The 15,596-nt window shown below is 36.9% G+C and overlaps 1 protein-coding gene across 4 annotated transcripts in view; it reads left to right on the top strand.

The window, feature by feature from the left end:
- The window catches only part of LOC137248847 (uncharacterized), a 58,245-nt gene extending 43,463 nt beyond the window's left edge, over positions 1-14,782 (top strand). For 3 of the 4 annotated variants that reach the window (XM_067779743.1, XM_067779744.1, XM_067779742.1), the window contains 4 exons: positions 12,898-13,563; positions 13,631-13,891; positions 13,958-14,041; positions 14,105-14,782. In XM_067779743.1, coding sequence (XP_067635844.1) covers positions 12,924-13,563; positions 13,631-13,891; positions 13,958-14,041; positions 14,105-14,532 — 1,413 coding nt within the window. In that variant the 5' untranslated portion in view covers positions 12,898-12,923 and the 3' untranslated portion in view covers positions 14,533-14,782. The remainder of the gene's footprint in view (positions 1-12,897; positions 13,564-13,630; positions 13,892-13,957; positions 14,042-14,104) is intronic. The other variant, XM_067779741.1, reaches the window with a different exon arrangement.
- Positions 14,783-15,596: the final 814 nt, after the last annotated feature.

The following is a 15,596-nucleotide window of genomic DNA, read 5'->3' as shown; positions in this document are numbered from 1 at the left end:
TTAGTATTATTATTACTTCATGTAAGTATTGTTTTCAATAAAACCATTTAACTTAAAATTTTTTTTAATTATTTTATTTTAAAGTTTTTAGTCTTTATCTAATTGTCTATTATCTCTCATTCTATTTAGTTCATTTAGTGACTCATTATTACAACGACTCTTTCCTGACAATTTGTTACAATCTAAGTCTTCAATACATAACCCTTCCAAAGGCTTTACTCGCCTCTGCGCCACGAATGCTTGTCCCTCCTCGAACTCCAAAGATTTTGATGTCACTTCTACAGGACTGTATGTAATATTTGTTTCAAGTATGAGCCGAATCGGAGCACAAATACGATTTTTTGAATATCTCGATACCTGCACCACATAGCGGCGATTTTTTTTCATAGGTCGCTTTCTATTCATGTATGTATTGTGTTCCAAATATGAGCCAAATCGGACCACAAATACCATTTTTTGAATATCTCGATTCTTTCGCCACCTAGCGGCGATTTTTTCATATGTGGCTTTCTATTCATGTATCTATGTATTATGTGATCCAAATATGAGCAAATTCGGACCACAAATACGATTTTTTTGAATATATCGATCCTTGTGCCACCTAACGGCGATTTTTTTCATATGTCGCTTTCTTATACATGTATGTATTATGTGTTCCAAATATTAACCAAATCGGAACACAAAAAGGCTTTTTTTGAAATATTTCGATCCATGCGCCACCTATTGGAGTTTTTGCTTATTATTGCATTGTCATCAGGTTCTGCATTATATTCCAAGTTTCAAGCTTGTAGCTTATCGGGAAGTTATTTAAATTTCAATTACAAAATTCGTGCCAGCCAGCCAGACGGCCAAGTCAAGCTAAATAAAACCGTTTAAAAAACACAGCTAATATTAAATACATTGTGGTAGCTACTAATAAGAGCGAAAAGATTGCGAAGAAATAAACCAGCAGCCACTAAAATGTCAACAAAAGCATATTTGTATGTGTGTGTGCATGAATTATTAAATACCAAACATATTTGCCATGCAAACAAAATTCCACTTTCATTCTCAACGCCTTTTTGTAAATGTGGCTAAATTCGTGGCAAAAGAAAAAAGAAAACGGCCAAAGTCTTTGTGATAATTTACTTGAAATGAAAAGAGAAAATTATAACAAAACAACGAACAACGGAATAAATATTAAAAACTTTTTAAATCTTACGAATTTCTAACACAGCCAAGATATATGAAAGTGAAATTGAATATACGAGGTTAAACGTTTGTTAGGGTTAGTTTTTATATTGACAACTAAAGGCCGCAGCACAATGAAATTTTCAGTGGCGCAGTGAGCGGGGGGGGGGGTGGTGGTACAAGGGGGCATCTTTCCCCGGTCCGCAAAGCAGAACTTCCTGTATTATTTGTATTTTTATTAAAACTGATTTCTGGAAAATACTACTTTGCAGTAGTAAAGAAAAATTTCGTTAGAATTACTTACTTCTATAATCTTGTATCGAGAAGATGTTTTTCTTAACTTGCGAGTGGCACTTCAAATACTATTGACTATTGCAGTATCAATTGCTAGATGCAATTATAAATAACGCCACCGTTATATAATAAATAACGTTACCGTTGTTTTATTGTATGTGGTATCACAACGGACGTTCATGTTGTCCAAGTGAGATCCCCTTATTAGGGCAGCTACCACCTAACCTAACCTAACCTACCAACGAGAGGACAAAATAATTTCACTTGCAAAGTGTGCCAGCACCCTTAGCCAAAGCAAATGTCAAATTCTTCTTCTTATGCTTTGCTTGCAACAAAATTTGGGAGTTGGCTACTTTTCCATGTCAGATGGCGCCAGTGTCGCTCAATCTACCGTTCTCCAAAAAAATACGTACAATCTACTCATAACGCATAAGATTGTGTAAAACGCATCTGTATGAAAAATTGTTTATGTGAGGGGCCTTAAATTGAATTAACATCAATGACCGCTGCTTATATTTTTTACAAGCTATTACAAATGTAAATCATATCGAAGAAATTAACTTAATTTAATTTAATTTAATTATTTTTTTAATTTAATTTAATTTAATTTTATTTTATTTTTAATTTTATTTAATTTAGTTTTATTTCATTTTATTTTAATTTTTCCAATTCATTTTGTTATACTCAGCTGAGCAGAGCTAACAGAGTATATTAATTTTGTTCTAATAACGGTACCCCGTAACGGCATAAACTAATCGATATAGATATAGACTTCTATATATCAAAATGATCTGGGCGAAAAAAGAAATTCACTTAGCCATGTCCGTCCGTCCGTCCGTCCATCCGTCTATCCGTTAACACGATAACTTGAGTAAATTTTGAGGTATCTTATTGAGATTTGGTATGTAAGTTCCTGGGCACTCATCCCAGATCGCTATTTAAAATGAACGAAATCGGACTATAACAGCGCTCACTTTTTCGATATCGAAAATTTCGAAAAACCGGAAAAGTGCGATAATTCATTACCAAAGACGGATTAAGCGATGAAACTTGGTAGGTTGGTTGACTTTATGACGCAAAATAGAAAATTAGTAAAATTTTGGACAATAGGCGTTATACGAAGTCGACCGTCTGTCGATATATCTTTACTAAACTTAGTTCACACAATTATCTGTACTTACTTTATCTTGGTATTAAAAATGGGGCGAAGTCCGACTATGACCACGCCCACTTTTTCGATATCGAAAATTTCGAAAAATTAAAAAAAGAAATGCCATAATTCTATACCAAATACGAACGACACCTACTATATAAAGTAGAAGAAAATGAAAAAGTTCTGCAGGGCGAAATCAAAAGCCCTTGGAATCAGGCGTGCTTAACCAACGAACCGATATCATTTCGTTACGATAATTAACGTTAATAAACGAAACAAAGTCATTTCGTTTCGTTTATTAAAGTTAAGAACGTCAAATTAACGAAATGATTTTGTTTCAAAACGAAATCAAATCGTTTATGTTGATTATTAATTTCAAACTATGCTGGCAAAGCTGATTGATGGCGGAGTCATTAAAGGTGAAAGCATTAGCCAAGCTGATTGCAACTTTTCTCATGAATTTTGACAGTACGAATATTTCTCAGAGTATTTTTGACATTACCACCAACGAATTACACAAACAAATTACATGGAGTTTGTGTGTATGTCCGCTCGCTGTTACCACCTTACGGCTTCACCATGGCTATAGCATTGCCAGCACAATTCAAACATAAAGTATCATGTTTTTGTTAACGTTTTTAACGTTAACGAAAGCTTTTCGTTTCGGTTAAAAACGAGGTACAATTTATCTTGATAATTTCTTTATCGATAATATTTCGAAGTGTTTCAACGGAAACGGTGGAAATTGTTTGATAATCGATTAGCTTAACGTTAAGGTGCATCCCTGGCAGGAACACTATTCGTGGTATTACATATATAAACAAAGTAGCGGTACCCGATCGATGATGTTCTGGGTCACCCTGGTCCACATTTTGTTCGATATCTCGAAAACGCCTTCACAACAACTAAGGCCACTCCCTTTTAAAACCCTCATTAATACCTTTAATTTGATACCCATATCGTACAAACACATTATAGAGTCACCCCCGGTCCACCTTTATGGCTATATCTCGAAAAGGCGTCCACCTATAGAACTAAGGCCCACTGCTTTTTTAAAATAATCTATAATACCTTTCATTTGATACCCATGTCACACAAACATAGGTTAATTTTCCTACAAGATGATTTTCCCTTATTTGACAAAGGATGAAGGAAAATCGTTCCAAAAAACGTCACCCTTGGTCTACAATTTGGTCGATATTTCCCAAACGTATGTGATATGGAATTAAAAACCATTTATAAACCATCTACGAAACCAATGCAGCTAAGCTTTCAGCTGAGTATGTAATGTTTGGTTACACTCGAACTTAGCCTCCTTTACTTGTTTTATTTTATTTTATTTTATTTTATTTAATTTTATTTAATATTACTTTATTTAGTTTTATTTCATTTTATTTTATTTAAATATTTTAAATTAATTTAATTTGATAAATTTTTTTCCAACCACTTGCTTTGTATTTGTAAACACTTTGTACTTCAGTAATGAAAATCACGCATTTGCTCATATTTGCCATTATATCTCTGGATCTTTATTTGCAACAATACAGCGGGGTGTATACATCTCTTCGTGACCTTGCATGCATAAAACTTATCATATGCTCAGATACCTGAATTTATAAGGGAAATGTTTGCCTTGAGTTGCTGAGTGATTTCGCTCATAGCATACCATTTACACTTTTCACCTTACGCTTACATATGCCCCACACTGTGAGCAAAGATGTTTACACTATAAAAATACAATTCAAATATTAATCGTTAAGCAAATTTTTTTTGTAAATATCGAAATGCAGACATATCTTTTTCATTCGTGTTCATACATTTGAAAAACATTTTTTTAATAAGCTTTCTTTCTTAATATGCTATACTAATAACTTTATATTTAAAAAAAAAATATTTTTTAAAACTTCTAATTTCAATTTACGGCCTTGACATGAAACCCTCATTGCTTTTATCGTTGTTATTATTCTTTTGTTAACCACTTTTAGTTACTTAGTTGGTAGTCATAATCGTCATGAGCTGAAAGACTGCTTGGCTTGGTTTGACTGGCTTTTGGAACTTCTGATAATGGAACTGAAACCCAAATACAGCAAGTGCACTCATTATTATCGCATTTACTTTGGTTTCATTGATTGTTCTCTGTACTTTCTTTGTCTTTATGTTGTTGCGTGCTACTTTGAATGCTGCCATTTGTGCACCGTGCTGTTTTGTTATTATTGTTGCTGCTCTTTAGTTTGGTCATCAACGTATACTTTCTATCCGTTATTAATATAAATAAGCATTAACCATAACAGCAACAAAGTGAAATACCAAAGTAGCAAAAATATAACAAAAATACGGACTTACATATCGCTCATTTATTTCAATAGTGTCATAACTCAAAACACATGACTTTTGAGTTAATAACATATAAACGTACCCAATATCATGCTCTATTTTCTATAAAATCTTTGTGATCAGTTAAACATTTACCACGTGCTATAAAAATGAAAATATGCCTTTATATGGGCAACATATGGCAGTTGAAATCTTTGAAGGGCTCTCCTAGAAAATTGTTTTTTTTTTTGAGTTATGACACTATTGAAGTAAATGAGCGATATGTTGCTATGCATGTGTAAATACATAAGTACAGAATATACAAAATTTCACCGCTTCTTTGGATACTTCCGCCCATGGTTTAAAAGGCAACATACATGACGTCCCCGAGATATTTGATAATTTGCTATTCAAAACTGAAATAATAAACTACGGTTTCTGATGTTGCGTATTTGCCATGACGTAGCAAATGCAAAGCCGTGAATTTTGCTAGTGTATTGTAAACAAGTAAGGAAGGCTAAGTTCGGGTGAAACCGAACATTACATACTCAGTTGAGAGCTATGGTGACAACATAAGGGAAAATAACCATGTAGGAAAATGAACCGAGGGTAACCCTGGAATGTGTTTGTATGACCTGTGTATCAAATGAATTTAAAGAGTATTTTATGAGGGAGTGGGCCATAGTTCTATAGGTGGACGCTATTTAGGGATATCGCCATAAAGGTGGATCAGGGTTGACTCTAGAATTTGTTTGTACAATTTTAAAAGAGCGTGGGGCTTAGTTCTATAGGTGGACGCCTTTTCGAGATATCGCCATAAAGGTAGACCAGGGGTGACTCTAGAATGTGTTAGTACGATATGGGTATCAAATTAAAGGTATTAATGAGGGTTTTAAAATGGAGTGGTGGTAGTTGTATAGGTGGTCGCCTTTTCGAGATATCGGCATAAAGGTGGACCAGGGGTGACTCTAGAATACGTTTGTACAATTTTAAAAGAGCGTGGGGCTTAGTTCTATAGGTGGACGCCTTTTCGAGATATCGCCATAAAGGTGGGCCAGGGGTGACTCTAGAATGTGTTTGTACGATATGGGTATCAAACGAAAGGTGTTAATGAGTATTTCAAAAGGGCGTGGGGTTTAGTTCTATAGGTGGACGCCTTTTCGAGATATCGCCATAAAGGTAGACCAGGGGTGACTCTAGAATGTGTTAGTACGATATGGGTATCAAATTAAAGGTATTAATGAGGGTTTTAAAATGGAGTGGTGGTAGTTGTATAGGTGGTCGCCTTTTCGAGATATCGGCATAAAGATGGACCAGGGGTGACTCTAGAATACGTTTGTACAATTTTAAAAGAGCGTGGGGCTTAGTTCTATAGGTGGACGCCTTTTCGAGATATCGCCATAAAGGTGGGCCAGGGGTGACTCTAGAATGTGTTTGTACGATATGGGTATCAAATGAAAGGTGTTAATGAGTATTTTAAAAGGGCGTGGGGTTTAGTTCTATAGGTGGACGCCTTTTCGAGATATCGCCATAAAGGTAGACCAGGGGTGACTCTAGAATACGTTTGTACAATTTTAAAAGAGCGTGGGGCTTAGTTCTATAGGTGGACGCCTTTTCGAGATATCGCCATAAAGGTGGTCCAGGGGTGACTCTAGAATGTGTTTGTACGATATGGGTATCAAACGAAAGGTGTTAATGAGTATTTCAAAAGGGCGTGGGGTTTAGTTCTATAGGTGGACGCCTTTTCGAGATATCGCCATAAAGGTAGACCAGGGGTGACTCTAGAATGTGTTTGTACGATATGGGTATCAAACGAAAGGTGTTAATGAGTATTTTAAAAGGGCGTGGGGTTTAGTTCTATAGGTGGACGCCTTTTCGAGATATCGCCATAAAGGTAGACCAGGGGTGACTCTAGAATACGTTTGTACAATTTTAAAAGAGCGTGGGGCTTAGTTCTATAGGTGGACGCCTTTTCGAGATATCGCCATAAAGGTGGGCCAGGGGTGACTCTAGAATGTGTTTGTACGATATGGGTATCAAATTAAAGGTATTAATGAGGGTTTTAAAAGGGATTGGTGGTAGTTGTATAGGTGGTCGTCTTTTTGAGATATCGGCATAAAGGTGGATCAGGGGTGACTCTAGAATGCGTTTGTACAATATGGGTATCAAACGAAAGGTGTTAATGAGTATTTTAAAAGGGCGTGGGGCTTAGTTCTATAGGTGGACGCCTTTTCGAGATATCGCCATAAAGGTGGACCAGGGGTGACTCTAGAATGTGTTTGTACGATATGGGTATCAAATTAAAGGCATTAATGAGGGTTTTAAAACGAAGTGGTGGTAGTTGTATAGGTGGTCGCCTTTTCGAGATATCGGCATAAAGGTGGACCAGGGGTGACTCTAGAATGCGTTTGTACAATATGGGTATCAAACGAAAGGTGTTAATGAGTATTTTAAAAGGGCGTGAGGCTTAGTTCTATAGGTGGACGCCTTTTCGTGGTATCGCCATAAAGGTGGACCAGGGGTGACTCTAGAATGTGTTTATATAATATGGGTATCAAACGAAAGGTGTTAATGAGTATTTTAAAAGGGAGTGGTGGTAGTTGTATATGTGAAGGCGTTTTCCAGATATTGACCAAAATGTGGACCAGGGTGACCCAGAACATCATCTGTTGGATACCGCTAATTTATTTATATATATAATACCAAAAACAGTATTCCTGCCAAGATTTAAAGGGTTTTTTATTTCGCCCTGCAATACTTTTTCATTTCATTCTACTTAATATGGTAGGTGTCACACCCATTTTACAAAGTTTTTTTCTAAAGTTATATTTTGCGTCCATAAACCAATCCAAATACCAATACAAAGTGAGTTCAGATAAGTACGTGAACTGAGTTTAGTAAAGATATATCGATTTTTGCTCAAGTTATCGTGTTAACGGCCGAGCGGAAGGACAGACGTTCGACTGTGTATAAAAACTGGGCGTGGCTTCAACCGATTTCGACCTTTTTCACAGGAATAAGTTATCGTCCCAGAAAATAAGCCCCTACCAAATTTCACAAGGATTGGTTAATTTTTGTTCGACTTATGGCATTAAAAGTATCCTAAACAAATTAAATGAAAAAGGGCGGAGCCACACCCATTTTGAAATTTTCTTTTATTTGTGCATTTTGTTGCACCATATCATTACTGGAGTTGAATGTTGACATAATTTACTTATATACTGTAAAGATATTAACTTTTCTTTATATACTGTAAAGATATTAACTTTTCTTTTAAAATTTGAATTTAAAACATATTTTTTTTTTTAAAGTGGGCGTGGTCGTTCTCCGATTTTGCTAATTTTTAGAAGCAGACATATAGTAATAAGAGTAACGTTCCTGCCAAATTTCATGATGATATCTTCAACGACTGCCAAATAACAGCTTGCAAAACTTCTAAATTACCTTCTTTTAAAAGTGGGCGGTGCCACACCCATTGTCCAAAATTTTACTAGTTTTCTATTCTGCGTAATAAGTTCAACTCACCTACCAAGTTTCATCGCTTAATCCGTATTTGGTAATGAATTATCGCACTTTTTCGGTTTTTCGAAATTTTCGATATCGAAAAGTGGGCGTGGTTATAGTCCGATATTGTTCATTTTAAATAGCGATCTGAGATGAGTGCTCAGGAACCTACGTACCGAATTTCATCAAGATACCTCAAAATTTACTCAAGTTATCGTGTTAACGGACGGACGGACGGACGGACATGGCTCAATCAAATTTTTTTTCGATCCTGATGATTTTGATATATGGACGTCTATATCTATCTCGATTCCTTTATACCTGTACAACCAACCGTTATCCAATCAAAGTTAATATACTCTGTGAGCTCTGCTCAACTGAGTTTAAAAACATGCTACACAAGTTTGCAATGCGATGATGCTATATAGACCATTTATACAAAATCCTCAACTCCCTTAATATATGTAAATACCAGGGCTGACAAACGGTTCCAACGAACCGGTTCATGAACCCAACCACCCGCTATTTTGGGGCTTTGAACCGAACCACGAACCTAACCGTTTTTTTCTTAACTCCAAAAACCGAACCGAAAACCACCCAAAAAATGATTCAGTTCGGATCGAAATATAGTTTCAACAAAAATCACTTAACTTATTTAAGTCAGCACTTTGCTTGAAAATACAACGCGAAGATAAAATTGCATAAATATTTTCGCGATGGCAACGCCGTGAGTTGTCACTTTTGATAGTAATAGCGTATACCGTTTGCTGGCGCGGTTCCAGCGGCACTTCTAGGGCGGGAACATTTCTTTTAAATATATATAGTGATAACGTAAAATAGTAGACCAACCTAGAAAAATTTAAAATTAGTAAAAATCCGTTTTGTGATAAGAAACTACTATATATTAGTATTATATATTTCATTACAGTCAGTTTTCGGAAAACTTTATTTATTTATGTAGCTTCTATCCTCACAGCCTCAATTTCAAACTACAATGAAATTCTGCAAACTTTTGGTTAAATTAATATTTTAAGATTTTATAAGAGAAATTAAAATATTGTTTAATTCGAAATATCTCTCATAATTTTTCACAGTCAAAAATAATGAAAATACGTGTTACAAAGCTCTAGGGGGAGGGGAATTTCCCCTAATGCTTGCCCCCTGGAACCGCGCATGACTGTTTGCGCCTGTGGTCAAAAGCTTGTGAAAAAATAAGCAAATTTACAAAATGAGTTAAAATCCCGTGCATAACAACTTTGTATATGAAAGAGCTTTTTCGTTTTTCATTTATAACATTTTTTCATAACTAAAACACAAACCACTTACATATGTATAATTATAAAAATTTTGAAGTTCAATTAATAAAATTTTTATCAATTTTCGAAACTTTTTATTAACATTTAAAAAAATAATTTTCGAGGCTGCGAAATTTAATTTTTTTGACTTTTTTTCGACTTTGATTTTTAATGGTTTTTTCATTACCTACTAAAAGAATTTTCTTTTGATTGTAAAATTTTCATATATACTCTGTCCGACCCAAAAATGTCCGCTAAAAACGTTGGCGATAACAGCTTTTTTGAACAAAAAAAAATTTTTTTAGTGGGTCATGAAAAAAACCTTAAAAATCTAAGTCGAAAAAAAGTCAAAAAAATGAAATTTCGCAGGCTCAAAAATTATTTTTTTGGGTATGCGTTGTGGAACTTTTTTTCCTCAGCCCAAATCCTATCGAAAAATCGATGGTGCGATATCGGTTAACTTTCGTCCATACAAATCGACCCACCCTAAGGTACATATCGATGGTGGGTTGCACACAGATCCCAAGTGACGAATTAAAAATTTTTTATACTATCAAAACTTAGCATTAAACGTTTAAACCACTTGAACCGAACCGGTTCAGAGGTAGCTGCGAAGCCGGTTCACGAATCAGTTCAAGTTTTGCCTGAGCGTTTCGAACCACTGAACCGAACCGCTTTGATTTTCGAGGCGGTTTTCAGCCCTGGTAAATACTTGGCGCAACTTACCTCAAATGAGATTTACACCAAGGTTATCTTTCAATTTAATGCGGTGTGCTCCTTTTTTTAATTTTTCTCGGCTGCAATGCAGGTGAGTTTTCCGTAACAAGCTTTTCTTGACAGAAACACACTCGAAGTGCTCGCAAGCTACGGCACAGGGGCGATCCAGCTTAGAAATAGGTTTTTTCTTATTAAAAACTGTTTTATACAATTTTGATGTTGCTTTGCCCGGGACTTGATCACAGGACACTCGGTGTAGTAGGCGTAGCACGTTAAGTTATTATTTACAAAACACGCGACCCAAGGATGGAGCCCAGCAAAAAAGACTATTTTTCAACCACTAAATGCAGCTGCTGCGGAATCAATAGATATCCAGCGAGTCTGAAAAAACAACTGGCAGGATTAGAGATGTTGCATTGGCTAGGAAAGAAAGGGACACCGCCTTTAGGGCTACGCTGCCTACGGGCGCTGAAAAGTGCAGTGTGTGGGGCGCTACATGTAACGCCAAGAAGAAAAAGAATTTCCTACTTAGAACGTGAGGCAGAACGGCGTGAAAGAGGGGAGCTTCACTCGCTGGTGGATAGGAATCATGACCAAAAGTTCTGCCAAAAAATCTGGTGCATGACGGAAGGTTTCATGACTGGGGCAGGTTCCTAAAGGAATGAGAATAGCGACCTGGTAAGTGGCGTACATAGTATGTTTAAGTTGTAAAGGGAGCACTTCTCTTCATTGCTAACTGGTGAGGAAGTAGACGAACCATATACGCTAATAGCTCAAGTTGGAATCCTGTTCCGGCACTCATCTATAAAGATCTGGATTTTATAAAGAGGTAAAAAAGTGAGTCTTGCCTCTTGAGGACAAGAGGCAGTCATCCAAGAAAGAATCGGCGCGTTCGCGGCTTGGCATAAGCGTCACTTTTGGCGGATATAAACTAGAGACTGAAAAGCGTCGTCTAATTGGGAAGCACTTTTAAAGTCGAAATCAATGCCAGCTTCGAAATGAAAATAAAAATAACTCTTACCAAGAAGTTCTACTTCGGACTAAGCAGGCAGTTGAAAAGTAAAGTAGCTAGGTGAAAGAAGATTTGATTTCCTTTGGCTTCAGTTATCCATGCTTCATGATGACAGACTGGCATAAATTGCCACACAGGTGCCAAAATAGCTTTGGCGGTATGGCGCTAAATAATGACGTTGATAATATAAGGTGAGTATGCAGCAGCTAAAGACTAGTTTTTCTGGGGCCTATTCAAGAAAAGTGTAGTTGAAGTTTTCTCTTTGGCTTACCCAAATTCCTATGTATATAAGTCAATAGTTTCGGATATAAGTACATATACATATATATGTAAGATTAGTTGAGTGCCATAACTCAGCAGCTTGATCTTCTTGCTGCCTTTTTATTTTACATAATTTGCATACCACACAAGTTATTTCTTAGTCAATTTCTTCTTGAAGTATTTTCATTATTTAATCCATTTCGATTGATGATATATCCGACAAAGTCACACAAATACATACAATTCAGCTGCACGAGATTGTTGATAGGTAATTTTGTTTGCGCAGGCGCACCCTGTTGGGTTCTCCTCCATCTCACATTCATTTCTAACATTTCGCTGATTCCAATATTTTGAAAATTTCATAATTGCATCAATGTAAGATCTATGTTGATAGTCATTGAAAGCATTACCATCCAACGTAATAAAGTCAAATATCGTGTGGAGGTGTCGAATCTCACTGGCGTCCATGACCAGGAAAGGTTCCGAACCAGACATAAGCGAGGCGGACAGATCTGTACGACCACCGCTAGATTGCCTTCTGAATAAAATCGTGGAATATGAGATTAAAGCAACCGACTTACTGTGGACCAACTGGGATGATTGCGAAGTCTCAACAACCTTATGGAAAGTAACTAGCTTCCTACTCAAAATAAACAGATCTGCAATGATAGTACTTACGGGTGTCATCACAGTTCATTGCGCTATTGCACCGATGCTCCGACGATTTTCCGCCAACAGGCACTCGCTGAAGGCACTCACAATGGACAAAAAAGTCTCCGAGTGGAAGTGTGGGAAATTCCCACTCTCCTAACCTTACCTAACCTGCTTAAACTACTGTTACATTCTGTTAAAAACCTCGTCAACGAACATCAATAGCCGATAAAACCCAATATCCAAACTGTTATTTCTTTTATAATAAAAGTTCTTCAGAAAAAAAATTTTCCGGACTCATATTTTTTTAGTCCGAAAAAAATGATTAAATCTGGACTTTTTATAAGCGCAAAAAATAAAGGTTAAATCCTGACTTTCCTTAGTTTTGTCCTAAAAAATAAAAGTCCGATTTATTTACCACTTCTCAAATAAAAGTACCACAAAGACAATTTCCTGTCGTTTAAAATTGGACCCTGGAAAAAACTTTGGCTTTCCCCTTAACAATGCTTGCTTTCTTTTCATTTCAGAAGTCTCTCATTATCACCTGTGCACTATGCGTTATCAAGACATTTTCTTCGGTATTGCTCTAGCCGTGTTAATTGGCTTCATATGCGCTGATGCAAAAACAGCTTTTCGACGAGCAGACAAAATTTCACAGCCCTTTCAACGTCTCAACTTGCCACCTGAAGAAATTGATCCGAATGTTGCGCCACTTAAACCAGGACAAACTGAAATGCTCAATTCAAACAGCGTATCAGGTCTAGGAACTGACGAAACCACACAACTTACAGAAGAGATGGTTATTGACCAGGCAGATGAAACTCTTGGCGCTGCTGCTGTCGCAACAAATGAGGTAGTCGATGATACGGCGAATGAGGTAGTGGAGGAAGTCGCTGAAGCGGTTACAACAGCACCGATATCTGCTGCAACACCAGCGGCAGCTGCTTCTAGCACTGCGGCAGCGAGCACGACTGTGTCCGAGGCAACTACCTTACAAAGTCAAGACAATACCAATGGGCTCAGCAAATATTGCAAATGTAACGACGATCATTGCGATTGCTGCCGTAAATTTAATTTGCCCTTAATACCGGTGCGTGGACCAGGCTGTGCGAGAATTACATATTTGGGTAACGAACGTATGTCAGTGTCAATTAAGTATGGTGATATAACATTGGCCACACGCACTATTTCGGGTGAGTGAGATAGGTGGAAAATCTCTATCTAACACAGAAATGAAATTTTTTTCTTGTTTCGTTCTAGGCAAGCGTGCTAAACCCATTTGTGTAGGACTGCCAGGTGGTTATTCTAAGTTCTGCGGACGCGTTTATGGTTTATCCAGAGCTAAAAACGATTTCAAAGCTTGCTTAGGCTTTGAATTACGTGCCGAAGATGAAGTAGAGGCTGCTTTGCGTGTTTCATGTTTCAAATTTGGGCCAGAGGGTTTGAGGGTGGCTGAAGCAGAACCATTGCCCTCAGAGGTGAATAAGGATGAAGATGATGATGATATTTTTGGCTTCGGAGGTAAGTTAATTTGTTTGAATATTACAAAGGACTATCAAAGTCTAACAAAAATATTATTAACTAAAGCTGGTGGCGATGATGATGATGATGACGACTACGAAGACGAACCCGAAGAAGCAGATGAAGAGAATGATGAAACCGATGAAGAAGGTAGACAGGAAATCGTTTATGTTATGAACCTTTAAATTTAAAATTTCTCATTAAAACATGCAGACGAGAATGACGACGATGAATCACCAGCCGATGCCGATTATGGTGGTTTCAGTTTAGCCGGTTTACTTGACGACCTTGATGATGATGATGATGAAAAACCAGCAGCATCAGCGGGCACTACGCAAATTGTTCCGGCACCCGCAGCGGGCGCTACAAGAGCTACCGATCGCAGAGATACTGCACAGAGCAAAGAAGGCGTTAGTGATGCGGCGCAAAGTGTAAGTGATCAGAGTTCTGTAGCGTCGTTTGGTGCGGATAATGTTGTAACACCTGCACCCGCGCTCACTCCCTCGTCCGATGTGACCACAGCGAAATCTACGAAGAAATCGAAAAAAGCGCGCAAACAAAAGGAAAAGAAATCCGAATCGATAGCCGAAAACGATTTCGCTATTGAAATTTTGAATGGCATATTGGATTTTTTCAATTGAGCCTGCAAACTGGGCTTGCAGGCATGTTTGGTAATAGTGTAAATACGATTTATTGAGTTGACTTAATGAGCTTTAATGACTTCAAATTCAAACAAATGTAGTTTAAGTAAAATATATACTATATATATTTATTTATTTCATAGGATGAATTAAAATACAGAAATTTAAATTAATTGGTATGAAATATTTAGAACGTGGTCGACGCGCCATAGCTCAATTGAGCCAGACTTGCTTCACACATATTCTTACTCTCTGACTGAACTATGTCAATAGCGAGATGGCAACGAATAAAGACCAATTAAACTTTCTTAAGCTGGAGACATTGGTGCTTTATCGGTAACCGTATCGGTAACCTTTTAACAGCTGATTCGACCAACCTTATGAGAATCAATGCAATCGATTATTGGTGCCGCTAAGGTCGTAACCGTATCGTAGCCAACCAATTGGGTTTTGGTTTACCGTCGTAACGATAAACAGCTGATTACGTTAGGGATACGGATACAGCGATACGACATACGGCACCAATGACTCCGGCTTTAATCCTAACGCCATAGTCGTAATCATACCCATATCCATAACCATCTCCAATGTGATCGATTAATGCGCCTTAACCTAAAAATTGTGGAATTTACATAAAAATGAAGAAAACGCAAAAATTACAAACATATTCCACAAAAAATAAGTCTCTTAGTCATAACGTAGCCAAAACAATGAATAAAATCAGCAAAAAAAATTATTAAATTCACCAACTCAAATATTTTTAGGTTATGGGTATAGCGAGAAACCAAAAACCAATTGGTTGGCTTTGGTATGGTTATAGCTTTAGCGTTATGGTATGGCACCATTAATCGATTACATTGATTTCCATAAGGTTGGTTCGATCAGCTGTTTTATCTAGTTATGGATAAGTCACCATTAATTGGCCTTTAAACACTGCGCACGGCTGTCCCTGTGAGAAATATTACGCTAAGACGGCCTTTCCGTAATTAGCTCATGGTTTAAACATATTTAAGGTGAATTTTTACATTTTAAGATTTGTTATAGGAAAAAATTATGGAACTTCT

This window comes from Eurosta solidaginis, chromosome 4, assembly GCF_040869045.1.
Source record: "Eurosta solidaginis isolate ZX-2024a chromosome 4, ASM4086904v1, whole genome shotgun sequence".
Lineage (NCBI taxonomy): Eukaryota > Metazoa > Arthropoda > Insecta > Diptera > Tephritidae > Eurosta > Eurosta solidaginis.
This window is presented reverse-complemented; position numbering and strand designations above follow the sequence as displayed.